We start from the raw sequence: 18717 nt of genomic DNA on the forward strand, positions 1-18717 counted from the left end.
GAACCTATGATCAGCTCCTCCCATCCTGTATACGCCCACTGGCTACACAGGAACAGTGCCCCTCCCTGGAAGGGATGTCACTAGCTTTCAGTAACCACACCCACTTGCTGCTCAGAAGGAAGAGGAATTGAAGTCATGTGACTGCAAAATAAAGGTAGAAAACTGGGATTTTTTCATTTTGACACATAAGGCTGAACTCTGCTTACATTAATGTTTGCAGGGGAGGATTAGGCTGTACTTCTGCTTTATTATCACTAAGTTATTTTCTACTATTTTCATGGCTAATATAGATTTGTGGGAATATTTTGCACACAGGTGCAGTTTAAGTTTCCAGGCCTGAACACTTGGTTAAGTAGGTGAGTCAGGGGGCGTGGCCGCAGCATGACCCTCCAGTATCATTCAAGATGGCGCCAGATGAGCATCCTCGTGCTGCATGTGCAGCGTCTCCGATTCCCTCTCCACAAGTCCCTGTCATCGCTTCCTCCCCCACCTCACCCTCTTATTTAGATAGCCAGGACCAGTAATCTGATGTGGGAGAAGTCCTGGAAGATATGGACCTGCGATCTCACATACTATCCCTCTCCACTAAGGCTGATCTGGAGCTGTTTGCCCACAGAGTGGAGAGAAGGCCCTGAGACAGGATATAGAAGCCCTTTAAGCAGACACAGCGCATATTTGGAGTAGAGTTGAGGCCCTGGAAACACAGTGGGATGATGTCTCACCCTCCCTGCAAGCCCTCGCTAAAAGATGTAAAACACAAGACCACCGGTTTAACTCTTTATTAGACCAGATGGATGATTTGGAGAACAGCAGCCACAGAGTTAATATCCGCATTAGAGGCCTACCAGAGGCCACAGTGCCCTGGGACATAGTCCCCCACCTTGCAAGAGATCTTTAAACAAATTTTGGGACATGAGGCTCCTGACAATATTGAAATTGACCACGCTCACAGAGCACTTCGCCCACCCTCAGAGGACCCTGGTAAACCGAGAGATATCATTTGCAAACTCCACAAATACTCTCTGAAGGAGCAGATTATGTTCCATGTCAGGGGTGGACTTTGATGGTGCAAAACTGTCCTTCTTCCCGGATCTTTCCAGCTGCATCTGATGCAACGCCGAACCCTCAAACCGTTGCTTGAAGTCTTACAGGATGCCAAACTGGTATACATGGGGGTGCCCTTTTCACCTGTCAGTGACCAAAGAGGGCCAGCAATTCATCTTACGGAATAAGGATGATCTGCCCCAGTTTCTGAAACACCTTAACCTGCCTGCAATGGACATTCCATATTGGAGGTCCTCCCCTGAAATCCCGCATCCATCTTGTGCTCAGCCGTGGCAACCTACTCAATGCAGGAACTGAAACACAAACAGAAGGGACTCCTCACAACCTATGCATTCCTCACCTATCAAGTGAGGGCCCTGAGGACCTATCCAGAACCCCCATAATTGATCTTTGAGGACTTATACCCCTTGTGTACTGCTGTGGTAGTATGTTCTACACACTGAGGTTGTAGATTTGTGCTTGCTCAACAGCGGGTCTTCTGCTGAGCGTGCACTGGGTGCCTTGTCACCTACTGCCAATAGACCAACTCCTTGGAGTAATGTCCCCAAATTGGGACCTCACCCTGAATGTTGACCCCCATTCTTCTTTTGGCCAGAAGGCTGGATGGAGGCCCCTAATAAGCGGAGATTGGATACTCAGATACTTTCTCCGAGCTTTGTTCTTCCTATATGTTTTTCCTATTATGTTTTTTGTTTTCCCAGTTTTTATATATGTTCTCTCGGCATCTAAATCCCTATCAGTCTGTTGCAGGTCTCTCTCAGTACCTGTTGGTGGTCAACATGATCTTCCACACTCTTCCCTGCCATGGCTTCCTTGAAGGTTGTATCGTAAAATGTCCGCGGTTTGAGATCGCATTGTAAACACAGTAAGGTGTGGCTTGAGAAAAAGTGCTTGGGGACACATACCCCTTTATTGCAGGAGACCCATTTTCACACTGACTTGGTCCCTCACTTACCCCATCACCTCTATAATCAATGGTTTCTTAGCAACTCACCACATCCTTAATCTGGAGGTGTGGCTATACATAAGCAATGCCCTTTTGTTATGAAAGAACATATAGCCAACCCCAACGGCAGATTTGTTTTTTAAAAGGCAAAATTCTAGAACGTAAATTTACATTTGCAGCTGTGTACGCGCTAAATACACAGCAGCTTACCTTTTTGTACTCCGTCTTAGAGGCACTATCTACTTTTTGAGAAGGCCAGTTGATCTTGGGGGGCGACTTCAACGTAACTCCTGATCCTCAACTAGACACGTCCTCGGGATATTCTGCACTTAGCTTTCTTCAAACATTTCAGGAAGTCCCTACACTCCTATCACCTGATTGACTGCTGGATAGTACTCCATCCTACTGACAAGGATTTCAGTTACTACTCAGCCACTCATGCTGTTTACACCCGAATAGACCTACTACTGATGGATCAATATTTCTTGGAGTCCCTCTCCAGTGCGTCAATCGTCTCACTTACCTTATCTGACCATGCCCCTGTCTCCATTTACTTACATCCCTTGGCCTATGACAGGGGGTCATGGACTTGGCGACTGAACGAGAACATTTTAGATGATGCAGCGGCACTAAAGACAGTATCAGATTCGATATTTTTGTATTTTAAAGAAAATTCCACAGATGATGTTGGATTGGCCTCCACCTGGGAGGGTCATAAGGCGGTGGTTAGGGGCAAACTCATTTCCTAGGGCTCCAGACTTAAAAAGGCACGTGAAGGGGAACTGCAAAGGGGCTTGGCAGTGGCATGCAATGCCAAGCCGCTGCAAGCAAAGCCAACAGAATACTGGGATGTATAAAAAAGGGGATTCACTCCAGAAATAAAGGAGATTATTCTCCCACTCTACAAGACTCTGGTCTGGCCACATCTGGAGTATGCTGTCCAGTTCTGGGCACCGGTCCTCAGGAAGGATGTGCTGGAACTGGAGAAAGTCCAGAGAAGGGCAACAAAAGTAATTAGTGGAATGGAGGGCATCAGCTATGAGGAAAGACTACAAGCACTGAACTTATTCTCTCCGGAGAAGAGACGATTGAGGGGGGATATGATATCAATGTACAAATATTGTACTGGCAACCCTAGCATATGGAAAAACCTATTCAGAGAAAGGAAATACAATAAGACATGTGGCCACTCACTAAAACTAGAGGAAAGGCGGTTTAACCTTAAAATACGCAGGGGGTTCTTCACTGTGAGAGCAGTAAGAATGTGGAATTCTCTTCCGCAAACAGTGGTATCAGCAGGGAGCATTGATAGTTTCAAAAAACTATTAGATGGGCACCTTAAAGACCACAACATAGAGGGGTATACAATGTACGGTTAACAGCAAACACACACACACATCATAGGTTGAACTGGATGGACTGGTGTCTTTTTTCAACCTCACTAACAATGTAATTAATGCATACTACTGTACATTCCATTCACTTCTGGCTAACCCGATGTGTGCCTATTTTAACACTTTGGCCCAGGGAACTATGGTACCTAGAGAATGCCTACTTGCTCATATTTAGGTCATCCCTAAAGATGGGAAAGACCACACTTCTCCCAGTAGCTATAGACTGGTCTCCTTTCTGAACAACGATATTAAAATATTAGCAAAGATTCTGGCCAATCCCCTCAAACCTATCCTGCCTACAGTAGTTCACCTGGACCAAATGGGGTTTAAGATGGGACGAGAAGCCAGGGATAATTCTAACCATGCTATCCAGTTGATTCATTGGGCCCTCTCACAGACCAACCTTCCACCCTGTGTCCTCCTCTCCACAGTGTAAGATCCCTCGGGGTTTCCTACTTCCGGGTTGCGTTCCACCAGTTGGTCAGGTGGAACGCATGTGGGCATGGTGTAGCTTGATGGCGCTGTGACGTCATTATTGGGTGCCGTTCATGGTGCCTATTTGAACTGCCGGTCTGGATGAAGAGGTTGTTCGTTCAACCGCTCAGAGAAGTTGCTTAAACCGACTCTGTTGTAGCTGCCAGGACCCTGTACCTTATTGCTGGACCGACTGGAGTTTCTCTACCTTCTGCTAGCCGCTGCTTGCATCCTGGAGATCTGATAAGTATCCCACTGGGGAACTCCCTTATCAGGACCACATATGCTATCTGTTACTTGCATGTCTCAGCCTAATTGCTAGCTCTTGTGTCTACTACTATCTGTTATCCTGCAACTCTGTTTGTGCTTACCTCTGAACCCCGCATCGGTTACCAGCCTTATCCGATTCTCATATCGGTTACCAGCCCTATCCGATTCTCATATCGGTTACCAGCCCTATCCGATTCTCATATCGGTTACCAGCCCTATCCGATTCTTACATCGGTTACCAGCCCTATCCGATTCTCACATCGGTCACCAACTCTATCCGATTCTCACATCGGTTACCAACCTGTTTCCACACTCCCATAGGGATAAGTACCCCAATGGGAGAGACTAACATATCTGTGTTATCCATCGCAATTCCTACTAATACCTATCATCTGCATTGCTGAACCTGATTGCTAGCTCTTGAACATCTTGCTACTAATACCTATACCTGCATTGCTGAACTAGATTGCTAGCTCTTGTACATCTTGTCTACTATTACCTACTGCCTGCTTTGACGTATCTGATTGCTAGCTCTTGAGAACACTAATCATCACCATTTACTACTACACCTCAGAACCTATACTACATCTTCAGTGTATCATTTCACTGCTACTTGCATTAGTACCTGTCACTCTTATAACATCACTTACTGAGTGTTTGTACATGTGCATACTGAACCAGGCTGAACCACTATGATGAGTCAAGAGATCAGGTGATTTGACATATCTCTGCAAGACTACTGAGTGGAACTCTGCAGCTGTAGATCCAGTCCTACCTAAAACCTACCAGAGCGTTACACACAGATGCTGAAAAAGCATTCGACAGGGTGGACTGGACATACCTTCAGGCTGTACTGACTAACCTAGGCCTTGGCCATAAAATGCTCACCTGGATAGCATTGCTCTATAACTCCCCTGAGGCCGGGGTTTGGGTGAATGGGGTACTCTCTGACCCTTTCCCTATTTGTAATGGAACGAGACAAGGGTGCCCACTCCCTGCCTTTATATTTGCACTTACCCTCGACCCTCTGCCTAATAAAATACATTTAAATCCCAATATTAAGAAACTGCACATGGGACCTGTAGAACATAAACTATCTGCCTATGTGGATGATGTTCTGTTTAATGTCTCTGATACGCTGATCTCCCTTCCCAATATTATGGCAGAACTATGAGATTTCAATTTTCTTTCAAATTTCAAAATTAATTACAACAAATCTGAGATCCTACCCCTGACGGTCTCTTCAGATTTGCATACGCGGCTGCAATACTCATTCTCCTTCACATGATGCAATACATCCTTGAAATATCTGGGCATCCACCTCCCACCACACTGTTCCCAGTTATACACAACTAATTATATCCTGATGTTTTCCACTATAAGAACAGATCTGCAAAAATGGAACCGAGCAACCTTTTCGTGGATGGGCCGAGTCAGTGTTTTAAAGATGAATGTGTTACCCCGTATTCTTTTTTACCTACAAACGGTGCCTATTCCTTTACCCAGGTCCTTCTTCTCAAGCCTAAACAGTCTATTTCTGAAATATATCTGGCACGGACGAAGCCCACGCTTGGCTCTCCGCACCCTACAATGCTCTAAGCGGATGGGGGGCATGGGTGTGCCTGTTATTCGCAAGTATTATGAGGCAATTGCTTTACAGCGGATATTGGACTGGCACCATAGTGTGTCGACTAAACTCTGGATCCCCCTGGAAAAATTCTTTGCAGGTCGGAATTTGGTTAGTGCTCCTTGGTTGCCCAGGGAGTGCCGAGGGTTGTCTGAATTTACCTCCCCTGTAACTATCCTACCTTGAAGATGTGGGATGTTTTGAATGATTCAGGATGACTCACCCCATCGGTCTCCCCTCTCGCTCCTTTAGGAGGCTTCCCTTGGTTTACTCCGGGGGGGGGGGGGGGGGGACACCTCTCTTTTTTTCTGCACTTAGGCAACTGACGGGGAGAGAAGGTGTGGCATGTTTGTTCAAGACCAGGGGTTGTTATCCTTAGATAGTCTCAGGGACCAATTTGCCCAGTTTCCTATGGATAAATGGCGTTACAGACAGCTCCGACACTTTATTGGCAATCTACCTCAGGCTATCCAATCCCCTTTTTCTGACACTCCTTTTGAGAAACTGTATGTCCACCTCTATGATTCTGCATTCCATATCTGCGTTATATGAGATGCTGCAGTCAATGGAACCCAAAGGAAAACCTCCATACATAAGGGAATGGGAGAGAGACCCGCAACATGAATTTACCGAAACACAACATGACCATTTGTATTGCCTTACACATACTAGCTCTATTGATCCAAAAATGCAAGAAAAATAGATTGAAAATATGTTTAGGGTTCCCTCCAAACTTGCCAGAATATATCAAACCTTTTCTGATGCTTGCTGGAGATATTGTGGGCAATGAGGCACATTCCTACACATTTGGTGGGAGAGCCCTAAGTTGCAACCCTACTTGCAAGATATTAGAAACTAAATGAAAGCAATACGAGACACTGAGGTACCTGACTCCCCATTGGAGCTTCTGCTTCATGTACCCTCCATTCCTCTAAGCCACTACCGTAAACCAGTTCTGCCCTACCTATTGAATGTGGCTATATGATTGATTCCAGTACACTGGAAGTCAGCTCAAACCCTCAACCTGGGTGGAATAGATACGTTTGGTGAACAATATCATGGCCGCAGAGGAATGGATGGTGGCATGCAAGGGTAGACTTGATAAGTTCTACAGTATATGGGCTACGTGGATTCATTACACAAGTGGGACTCCACAGAGCTCCCAGCCTATAGTTACGTAATCCTTGACCACAGTTGACTGTTTATGTTATAATAGATCTGATCCAAAGAGATTTCATGCCTACATAAAATAATTTGTGCTAGAGTGCTTCCCTTGTTCCCCCTCTCTTTCTCTTTGCTCATTCCCCTTTTTTCCCCTCCCCCTTCAGTTCTCTTACAATGAACCTTTCCAGCTGATGGGCTATCCCTGTTAATTGCCATTTCTGGCATTTGAAAAGTGGCGGGGTGTATTCCGTGATACGTTGCCCCAGTGATAGGTATGAGGCTATTTATTGCTGTGATATTTCATCTGCTATAGTACCAGTTAAGCAGCTCATATATCTTGATGCCCCATGTAGGATGGTCAATCGGACCTTTTGCAATGTGTAAAGAGTATCACCTAATTCAGATAAATGGATACCTGGATGATTATCATTTGCTGGTGCATGTTTCCTTATTGTTTGTTTTTCTGCATATATTGTATTTCTTATAAAGATTATTGAAAACAAAAAGTAGGTGAGTCAGCTCACTAGATTGTGTGTGTGTAACTTTAACCATTTTACCACCGGAGGATTTTGCGGTCTTACGTCTGGGCCACTTTTTGCGATTCGGCGATGTGCGACTTTAACTGACAATTGCGCTGTCGTGCGACACCGTACCCAAACAAAATTTACATCCTTATTTTTTCCACAAACAGAGCTTTCTTTTGGGGGTATTTGATCACCTGTGCGATTTTTACTTTTTGCGCTATAAACAAAAAAAGAGCGTTTATTCTGAAAAAATAACAATATTTTTAACATTTTTTTATATGAAATTCCCCCCCAAAAAATGTAAAAATCTAAATTTTTTTACATTTTTGGCCAATTTGTTTTCTGCTACCTATGTTTGGTAAAAAAATCACAATAAGCGTATTTTGATTGGTTTGCGCAAAAGTTATTGCGTTTACTAACTAAGGGAAAGATTTCTGTCATTTTTGGTGTTGCGGGACTGCGACATTGCGGCAGACAGATCGGACCCTTGACTGACATTTTTGACACTTTTGGGGGTACCAGTGACATTACTGCAGTAATCAGTGCTATACATTTGCACTGTTACTGTAAAAATGACACTGGCAGGGAAGGGGTTAATTTTATTGGAGAAGGAGGGGTTAATGTATGCCTGGTGCTTACTAACGTGTGGGGGGGGGGGGTGACTGAGTGACACAAGGACAGATCGGATGTTCAGCTATGCTGAACACTGCGATCTGTCACTCCTTGTCACTTAGGAGATCCGCCCGCTCTGTTTACACAGGCGGGCGGATCTCCAAACTAGATTCCCCGACGATCGGGGAAGAGCAGCGGCGATCGCCGCTACTCCTCCCCTTGCCTGACTCCCGCTGTGACTGAAAACAGTGGGAACGAGCCTCCGGTGGCGCGCACGCGCCGCCCACAAGGGGCGGAGTCCAGCAACGTAGGTCTACGTCGCTGGACGATACCAAGCCACATTGCTGCAGTAGCAGCAATGTGAGCAGTGGTAAAGCGGTTAATGTCATTGACATTTTTACAAAATGTTGATCTTTTGTAATTTTGGAAAACAACATAGTACACACTAGAATTCTCCTTTATGTACAGGTTTGAAAAGGCATGTGTAAAGCCTAACAGTGGCTGTCAACCAAAATTAGTGGTTATTTATTTTCAGGAAGAGCCTGCTGGTGTAAGTTCACAGAACTTCTATTACTGTAAAGTCAGCTGGTTAAACTTTTCTGCATCTATCAGCATCTATTAGTTTTAGTTGACCAAACCGTTTAGGGTGGGTTCACATACATGTGAATTGGATGCGTTTTTAACTGCATCCAATTCGCATAACATGTAAATGTGACCGGCTTTTAATGGAGCAAGATCACACATGTGCGGGGCCGTTTTGAAAAGGGTCCTGTGCGTTTCTGGACCCGGTTCAAGTGCAAACTCAGGCAACATTTCGCACCTGAATAAAATCTGAACCAGTGAACAGGAACGTACCAGACTCTGGACTGTAAACCGCAGCCGCATATGTGTGAACCTTTAATGTAGTTATACATACCCTCATATTGTATGTACACTGAATGTATACTAATCAACAAACAGTCAAATGTCCTTATGTGACTTTTCTATAATGGTTTTGCTTGAGACTTTTAAAACCAGAATAAAGTTTAACAACAACTTTTAACAGTACAATAAATAATGCACATTCCAAAGTATTACATTATACAATACATTCGCAGAATGCAAAGTAGAATAATGTTTTTGTACATAGCCAAAGCAGGTTTGTAAAACAAATTAAACCTGAGATGTCATTAGTCGTTATATCCCACAGTGTATGCATCCCTAGGTATGCTTTAGGAAGACATTCTCATCATATCTCTTCCCTAGTACTTTAAACTCACTCCAAGGGTAAGGACACATTGAGCGGTTGAGTTCCCACTTTAAGTTAAAAGCCTATCAAGAATTAGGTCCAATGGAGCCAAGGCAGGGGTAGCTAGCCAGCATCCCCAGATCTTATTGAATCGGCTTTGGGCTGCCTCTATGCTGATATATCAAGTGCTCATATCTCAAAGTTAATCCCATGTTGGCTAACCATATCTCTAAAGTTGGAGAGGTTTGAGAGATCCAATGTCAGAAGATCAGCTTTCGAGCTTGGAACAATGCTCTGGACACCGCCTCTCTGACATCTATGTCTGTTATAACCTCATCCAGTATACCCAATAAGCAAGGTTTAGAGTCAAGAGAGATGGTCACTTGAAAAGTATTGTTTTTGGGGTTTACTTTGCCAGTCCAAAAGCAGTGCGACTTTGCACACTGCAAAAGGAGATGTATCAGGTCCCCGTTAGCTCCCTTGCATCTTGTACACAATGGGTCTAGGCGGAGTCCAAGAGTAAACAATTTAAGTAGGGTATGATGAACCTGCAATAATATATATAGTTGGGACAGTCTTTGAATCACATTGGAAGAACAGCCGTGAACAGATTCCAGGGCCTCCGACCACTGATCCCCATCTATATCACCTACATCCTACATCCATTTTTCCCCATCGCTGTGTTGGAAAAATTCTCCAGGTACTCTGGCAGCAGCATCGCATAGCACCTGGAGAGGAACCCTTTAGTGGATGTGGATTGCTGCATCATATTGAAAAGAGGAGTGGGAGATAACACAGCATTGCTCTAAGGATGCTTGCGCTTTAATGGCGTGCTGCAATTGAAGGTAGGGGGAAGTACCTTTTGTTTGACAATCCATATCTGGCTTGCATCTGGGCAAACAGGAGCAACCTGCCATTGCTTAAAATGTGACGGAGGTGAGTAACACAGTCAGGGCTGCTGATAGAAATCGCAGGGCCCCATACAGACTACCTGACAGGGCCCCCCCCCCCCAAGAAAATATTAAAGGTATATTTCTATAAAAATACAATAAACTCCTTATTATCAGACACAAATACAACATAACTCACAGAATTCCTGATAAATCTAAAGGATGAAATTGAGTTGATAAATAAATCTGTGTGTGTGTGTGAATGATGTCTTGGGGCTAATGCACATGGGTGCTGTGGTCTGTACAGTGTGAATCAGTGGTTCATTTATGTGGCTTGAGCCACCTGGAGCTGTATGAACACAGCTGCAGGTCCTAATTTAACAGGCGTGGGGATGCAGGTGTACAGCCCGAACACAGACAGTGTGCATTTTAGGGGGCCACTCACCTGCATACCTGTCCAATTAGGGCCTGTGGCTGTGTTAGTACAGATGCTGCATCCCCATAGAATAATACGTGGCTCCAGCCCAAACCCCCCAAACAGCCAGAGTACCTGTGGGAATAAGCCCTTAATTATATTTTTCTAACCTAAAAAACAGATCTCTCCAGCGGTGTGCTGTCACTACTAAGAGAGATTCCATATTCGTCTGGTCTTCTCTCTGGTTTCTTGGGCTCCAGTCGTTTGGCCAAACTGCGATGATGTAACTTACACACATGTGGGTGGATGTCGTGGTCACAGCACAGCTTTCTCAATGGATGGTATGTCATCCATTGAGAGCGCAGTGCACATGCGCTGGTGCCATCAACGGCTGCTACGTTTAGGAGATATTCACTGAACCTACAGATAAGCCCCAATATAGCCTTACCTGTAGATATGAGATAAAAAATTGAGTTTGCTACTGCCATATCAGTTAGTAAATGGTTAAATAGAAGGAGTTGATACATAAATGCAGAGGGAACTGACTGTGTAGGGGAAAAAAAGCAAAGTTGTAGAGATTAGGAAGCAGTCTGGGGGAGAGAAGTGGGAAGCCCAGCTACCTAAAGCACCCTAAACTGCACTGAGACAAGATAACAGGCAGCCATGGAAACGGTGTAGCAGTAAATTCTTCACCCCATGGGAATGCAGCTGATCAGCTGTGACTGTGTCAGGAAGACAGAGCAATGGGGGGGGGGGCAGGGGGATATACAGGCTGGGACAAGGAGTATAGGAAGAACTGCAGGGAGAGAAACAAAATTACAGAGATCACAAACTCTGGAGCAGCGCTAACATTAGAGCCAGGGCTGAGAGGGGGGACCCACACAGGGAGGGGGATTAGTGAGGGGCAACTGACTTTTTCTCAACGGATAAAAGCTGGCAGCAGGGAGAGGGGGAGATATCAGCTTTCAACTGCTGGAGGAAGATTTCTGTAAATGTTATTCATCATTAATGCCCTTCCTTATGTGGGCCCCCTGTGTGCTCGGGCCCACTACAAGAGGACTGGTGGTCCCCCCCTATCAGCGGCCCTGAACACACTATAGGTTAGCCACCAGGCTGCACACTGCAGCTTTGCCAGTTCTGGGTAAGTATTGGTATTCCAGATGGGGCTGTAACAAGTAAATCCTGACACTTTTTGTAGTGGTTTTACTTTGAACCAAATCTTATGTAGTAGCCTATATGTGGCATACCTTTTGTTGGACTTTAAGAAGAGCTGGGCCTCAAGTGCTTCCGGGAGAGTCTGAGCTTCTACACAGTGTAACGCCACAGCTAATGTGGAATCAGAATGTGTTTCCCCCTTGGCCGGTACATCATTCATGCCATTTAGCAGCTGCTGCAGCTGGGCTGCCAGGGGTTTGGGAAAGCTAGACCCCCAGTATTCTTAGACCTCTGGAGTTGCTTCAGCCTGACTCTAGCAGGACCCGATTTCCATAGTAGTGAGAAAAATATGGAGTTTACCACTCAAAATATGTTACCTTAAAAAAAAAATGATTTTCCGGCTTTTGAGTTAATCAGTTGTGTCAGGGCATCCTATGCAGTGAGCCAAGCTGACTGGGCCTCGTCTGTGGGTTGTGAAATATACACCCTCTCCCTTTCCTTCACATGCTGAGTGAGAAGTTTTCATGCTTTTTAGATTCTGTCTTTATACTATTAACTGCTTATATGAAGACTTCACGTATATCGCATTTAAAAGCGTCCCACTTCTGTAGGTTATCCATATAGAGCGCATTATCCTCAAAGAAACCAACCATGTTTTGTCTAATCCCAGCACTCTCAGGTATCAGTTTCAGCCAAAAAGCATTTAGATGCCACAGAGCTCTAGGAATGGTCAGGATAGGTCTAGCTGTATTCCAGCATTTTAAAGGTGAGAGGTCAGACACCTCTCTAGGAGCATACAGTATTTTCCAAACCAGCCCAATCGATCAAGCTAACCGGAGACAAAGATCTATATGGAAAAGTGACATATGTCTTGGAAAACCAGGAGAACTGGACAGTTACAAGGTACTTTTCTCTCCATACATCCACCCATTTTACCTCTTCCATAAATCATAGCAGTGGGCTGCCTGTTTGTGAGGAACCTAAATTTGGGGTGGATGGCTGTCTAGGGCAGGATTTAGGAAATTATTAAAATCACCTAGGAAAAAGACTGGAATATGAGGCTTATCTAAAGTGAAGACCAGCAGGTCCCGCAGCACTGAAATAGAAAAGGGGGGAGGTGTGTATATGAGAGCTATGATACATATTAAGGAGAACAATTTACAATATAAAAATACGTATTGCCCCTCCGAATCAGATATTGCAGCAAGTTCATAAAAGTACAGAGATTTGTGTACAAGGACACACACCCCTCTGGAGTATGAAGTATGCATGGCATGATACATCTTTTGTGCACGGGAGTACTTTACACAGCAAAGAGTCTCTGGTGTGAGATGCATCTCTTGGAGGCCTATTATTGCAGGATGGTACTTACAGAGGACCATACTCACCATAATCCTCTTTAAAGGATCGTATAGTCCCTTAACAGTCCAGGTATGTCCGTCTTGTGCTTAATGAGAAGATCTTCTGCAATGTGGCAAGTAAGATGCATTTGCATCTCATACTACTAAAGTACCTGCTTAGGCCTAGTAAGTATTGTAGATGAACAAGATAGCTCCGGAAGTGCAGAAAACAAAAAGTCTCATGAAAAATACCAAAGAAAAACCCAGCCAAGAGGGTTGAGAGACTGTTCTTCCCAGCTATTGATTAAACAAAACCATAACCTGTAGTGGTACCTTTCAGGCAAAGCTTTCCAACAGATAACACCTATCAGGTGCGTTCGCATTTGGTGGTGAGGCATCTAGCAGAAAGACCTGTTACGAGGGGCTGCCTCCATATGAGATGATCGGTAAACACTCTGGTGTCATTGTAGTGTATGATTGATTTCTTCCTTGCTAGCCTTAAAATTTTCTCTCTATCTTGGTAGTGTAGTATCTGCACTAGGACTGGCCTAGGAGCGTTGTCTGGGAGAACCCTAGCAGGAACACGATGTGCCCTTTCAACAGTGAACAGTGGGGTAAGGGCTTCTTTCCCAAATAGATCCAGTAGCCATTTCTCTACGAATTCTGTGGGGTCACGACCCTCCACCTTTTCTGGCAGCCCCACTATGTGAACATTGTTTAGTCTAAGATGATTTTAAATATCATCCATTTTGTCACTTGTGGCAGTGGCTATGGGGGTGGCTGTGTGGGTTTCAGCAATCAGGGGAGATATTTTGTCCTCAAGATCATTGATGCGGCCTTGTCCAGTTGTTCTTTCTCTTATCTTCTGGCGGTATTGTGGCAGCAATGACTAAAGCAGTGCATTGCTGTACAGCTTGTAAGATTTGACTTAGGGTAGGTTGTACTTCTCCCTCTATCCTATCTGCAGTACAAAGTGTCAAGCTCAGTCCCATGCTCTGTCTCTATATACTGGGATAGGTCAGCTTCTTCCCCCTGGGCTGCAGAGGAGCCTTGCCCCTGCACCTCTATGATTTTCTTGTGTATAGTAGAGCATGCCTCTGGGGGCATCTTTTTTATGACCCTTACCCGCTTTGCTGCCTGTGTCTTTGTGCTTCTCACAGCCTTGTGGTGTTCCTCTGGGCAGTGCATGTTGAATCTCCAGGGCTGTCCCTTCTCCCTTGCCTCCTCGGGTCAACATATCTCAGATATGGCCAGGAGTAGTGTTCATGGATTCCTCTGGCTGCACTGATGAGAATCGGTATTGGTAGCAGGATATTAGTCGGGAGCTCTGTGAGGCTGTTCCCCTCACATGCCCAGCCTAGCCACGCCCCCTCTTCTCTTGAGACTTTAATTGAAGTCTAACCATGCTTAAGCAGTATATTGCATGATGCAGTAAAATAACATATTAAGAACCTTTCCAAAACTGCAAGCATTCAGGGATACTGATTCTGTACATTAATACAATATCATAATTAAAATTAATTTCCTACCTGTAGCCATTTTTGTAGGGTCTTTCTGTTCAGTGCTTTGAACTATGGATACAGCTCTTAAAGCATTGTTATCATTCTGAGACATGAAAGCTGTTTTGTTAATTGAAGATTCCACTAGCAACTCGTTAAACTCTAAAAAGAAAAGAACGAGAAATTAGGTTACACATTATTATAGGCAAAGAGAAAAAAAAAAAGTAAACCAACTACATTCATCCCCTAACCCTCTTTAGCAGAAATCAGGTGACCAATGCTCTATCACTGTCCCGTATGCAAACCCTAACAATAAACTGTTATTTCAAATATACCACTAAAAGCATTTTAGTAAATCTCATTGATCAGTGCAAAAGATAAAAAACTGTTAATGCTGCCAGAAGCTGAGTTGAGTTTGATCTTGTTACCAGTTTTCGCTGTGGATAAAATAATTTCACCCCTATGTTTTCAAGAAGAGTTAAAAAGTCCTAAACTACTTCCTGTCATTGGTGGCAAACCCATGGCATGCGTGCTCTTTGTGGTCACATGAGGAAGAAGACCACACACTGACCGGCCATCCTACAAGAGGTGTATCTTGTCTACACCGCACCACCTCTCCCCAAAGAACTACATCTCCCACATGGTTCTGGGGCCAGGGGTGACATGTCCGGGTGGCCATGGACAAAATAAAGCGGTGCTGCCGGGTTGGATTAAGTCACACTGACACTGGAGCCGAGTGAGATTCTAATGTGCTGCACTGATCCCTATCTCTCGCAGGCTGTCCCCGCTGTCTCGCACAGCAGAGCGGCTGTGGATGGAAGCCGCCTCCCCCTCCTCGGCTGTGTACATCTACACATCTAGCACCAAGGGTAACATTGCTGCTACTCCACAGACACAGTGAAGTGAGTGAATGCTGGCAAGTATGTTCTAACAGGACTGTTATGTGAAACATTTGCCAGCAGTTAGTAGAACTATAGGCAAAACCTATTTTTGGTTTGAATAGAGTAAGGGAGGGTTATAATCCCTGTTGGGTTTGTTTTTTTACATCTGTGCCCCATAGGGGAGATTTATCTTCACTTCCTGTCCCATAGCCAAAACAGGAAATGAGAGGAAAACCCTTCAAATTAAGGGAACTCCTTGGGGAACCCCAGGTCACCAGAACTAGTGCCCCATTGGAAGATTTCCCCCTATTTTTCTGGGGACTACCCAAAATTTGGGATTTTCTTTTACTTCCACTTTTAACGATAATGGCAAGCGGGGGCACAAACAGCAATCAAAACTGACAGATGTTCTAATCCCTCTCCACCTCTCCACCTTTAGTTATAGTTTAACCCTGCTGATATCAGGTAATTGCAAGTATTAATTTTACAGTGTGTTCTCAGCAAACTATAGCTTGACTGGTTAATATTCATATGCATTAAAAAAAATTACATGTTTGCATTTCTACCCAGTGGTATGCAAGTTTAAAACACTGAAAAATAAGCTGCCTGATTCATGAAAGAGAACAGCCATGACATAAATCCTTACAGAGAAAGGGAAAGCTTAGATTAAAGGGTAAAAATGAAAAATAAAAGCAATGAGACACTGACAGGCATGCCAAGCAGCATTTCATGACACACAACACAATGAATAGTCAATGTGTTTAGAATATTCCCTCCAACTAATAGTGCCAGGAATCTGACATTCCAACCGTTGTCATCCTTCCCAGAATGGCTAAATTCTGGGTTTGCAGAATGCATGAAATTGCAACTTCATATTCAGTGTATAAAAACCATACAATGCTAATTATGGAGCCTCAAACTGATTATGATTGCAAGCTTCTCATTTTTACACTTTTGGAGCATCCCTCCACATCAATCAGTCAATAGACAGAAATACTTTTAACGTAGATAGCAATCTATGGCTTGGCAAACAATACAAACAATTATAGAAAAGCAGGCAATAATGGGCCTGGAACACAACACCATAAATATATATGCAGTGTCAATGGTATACATCTTCAGCCAATCAGCATGAATCCACCTGAGTGACTACAACTATGCACCAATAACTAAACAAAAATGCTGCAAGAAAAATAAATATTTTATTTATATATACATATACACACAGTATTAGAGCTGCACGATTATTCGTTAAAAAAATTGTGATCTCGATTTCGATTCAAGCCCCCTCTCTTAATCCGGCATTTCCATGGGGGCTGGCGTGCCTAATTTCCAGCCCCCATGCAGACACGCCTACAGCCGCGGCCAACTTTTATTACTACATGCCTGTATCAAGCAGATAACATGTGAGTGTTTTACCTTTATTTTATGCAATACATTTGTACGTACTTCACCATGTGAGCCCCCATTTATTTTTGGAGGAACATCAATGTTTATCACTTGGAGTTTACGAAGTTAACAAAGTCCATTGTCCTGTTTGAACATTCTGAGGAGGTTTGGAGGCTGATTCGGAGTGGACCCTTCCTTTATGATCGTTTACACCTCAAAAGAGCAGTGCGTGACACAGCCCAGAAATCTCAAAGAACTGGAAGACTTTTGTAAGGAATAATTGGCAACGATACCTCAAACAAGAATTGAAAGACTCTTGGCTGGCTACAAAAAGCATTTACAAGCTGTGATACCTGCCAAAGGGGGCAGTATAAGATATTAACTCTGCAGGGTGCCCAAACTTTTGCAGATGCCATTTTTTTGTTTTCTGTAATTTTGAAAGTGTCAACGATGGAAATAAAATCTAACTTTTGTTGACATATTATAAGAATGTCTAATCTGTAACTTGATGCCTTTTGGATATTTTTCCATCTTTCCTTGGCTTCTTTATGCACATTAATACAAATTTTTACCTGGGGTGCCCAAACTTTCGATCCCCACTGTATATATATAGTCAGGGCCGGTGCAAGGATTTTTGACACCCTAGGCAAAACCTCATTTTGCCGCCCCCCCCCCTCCACTCCTGACTGCGCCCCCTTTGCCCCTGCCTATGTATATGGTGGAGGTGGCGGGGTGGATATTTTTACCTCGCCTCTCCACCTATTTCTTCAGGCCTTCTCGGGCCTGCACCTGTGCCTATGGACCGGGCCTGAACACAAATAGTAGCGGCACCGGCTCACTTCCTCATGCCAGCCATGGTCCACAGGTATACAGACAGGATAGGGTAGTATATAGACAGGCATCAGTCGAAGAAAAGAGGCTGCAGTGCAGGCAGTGGTCTACTACCCATGTGTGTCAGTGCCAGCTCTCCCCACTGGGGGGGGGGGGGTCTCATGTAGACACTCCCAGCTGTTAAGCGCCCCCTGCAGTCGGTGTGGGGTTGGGGCTTGGAGGTGTGTGTGTGGGGGGTAGGGGAGGCTGGTACCTGTACATGCATCACTGGGGATCCTCTGCGGCAGATCATCAGCTGTTACCGATACCCTTCACTCAGCTGCCATTACCTGGGATGCTGGATCCACCATCTGCCAGCCTGGACAGGGGAGATATGGATCTCAGTGGCAGAGATTCCAATTTGCTCCCCCCTCCTGAATGCATAAACTGTCATTAGACCATATTATAACTCCCAGCATTGATGTCAGTGGATGCATTAATAACCCCAATACAGGTATCAGTGGACGCAATATTAACCCCCAGCACAGGTATCAGTGGACGCAATATTAACCCCCAACACAGTTATCAGTGGACGCAATATTAACCCCCAGCACAGGTATCAGTGGATGAATTAAAAATCCCCAACATTGAGGTCAGTGAACGCACTAATAATTCCCAGCACAGATGTCAGCATTATTAACCCCCTCCCCCACATTAGTGATAAGTGGCATTGAAATGTAACCCCCCATGACCACCAATGTAAGGGGAGGGGGTTATTAATACTGGCATTACCGCAAATGCAGAAGGGGGAGGTGGGTAAAATGTCAATGCCATGAGGACAATGCAAGGTGGGGGGTTAACTTTCACTGCCCTTACTCCCCCCCAGCCCCCACCTACATCGGTGGACATGGCAATATTAACCCCCTCCTCACTTCCAGCCTGCTCTCCAGTCCCATTTTCTTAGTACTCTGTCAGTTAGGTACAGTCAGTTAAGCTTACCTCAGCTCCTGGTCGTCAACATCCCCCTCTGAGTT

The 18717-nt window shown here is 44.6% G+C and overlaps 1 protein-coding gene across 2 annotated transcripts in view; it reads right to left on the reverse strand.

Moving 5' to 3' along the window:
* ENOX1 (ecto-NOX disulfide-thiol exchanger 1) overlaps positions 1-18717 on the reverse strand; it is a 321535-nt gene that overhangs the window by 285626 nt on the left and 17192 nt on the right. For both annotated transcript variants that reach the window (XM_082245942.1, XM_082245941.1), the window contains exon 2: positions 14634-14765. In XM_082245942.1, the coding sequence (XP_082102068.1) occupies positions 14634-14765 (132 nt within the window). The remainder of the gene's footprint in view (positions 1-14633; positions 14766-18717) is intronic.

This window comes from Pelophylax lessonae (assembly GCF_965119305.1).
Source record: "Pelophylax lessonae genome assembly, chromosome: 2".
In the NCBI taxonomy this organism is placed as follows: Eukaryota; Metazoa; Chordata; class Amphibia; order Anura; family Ranidae; genus Pelophylax; species Pelophylax lessonae.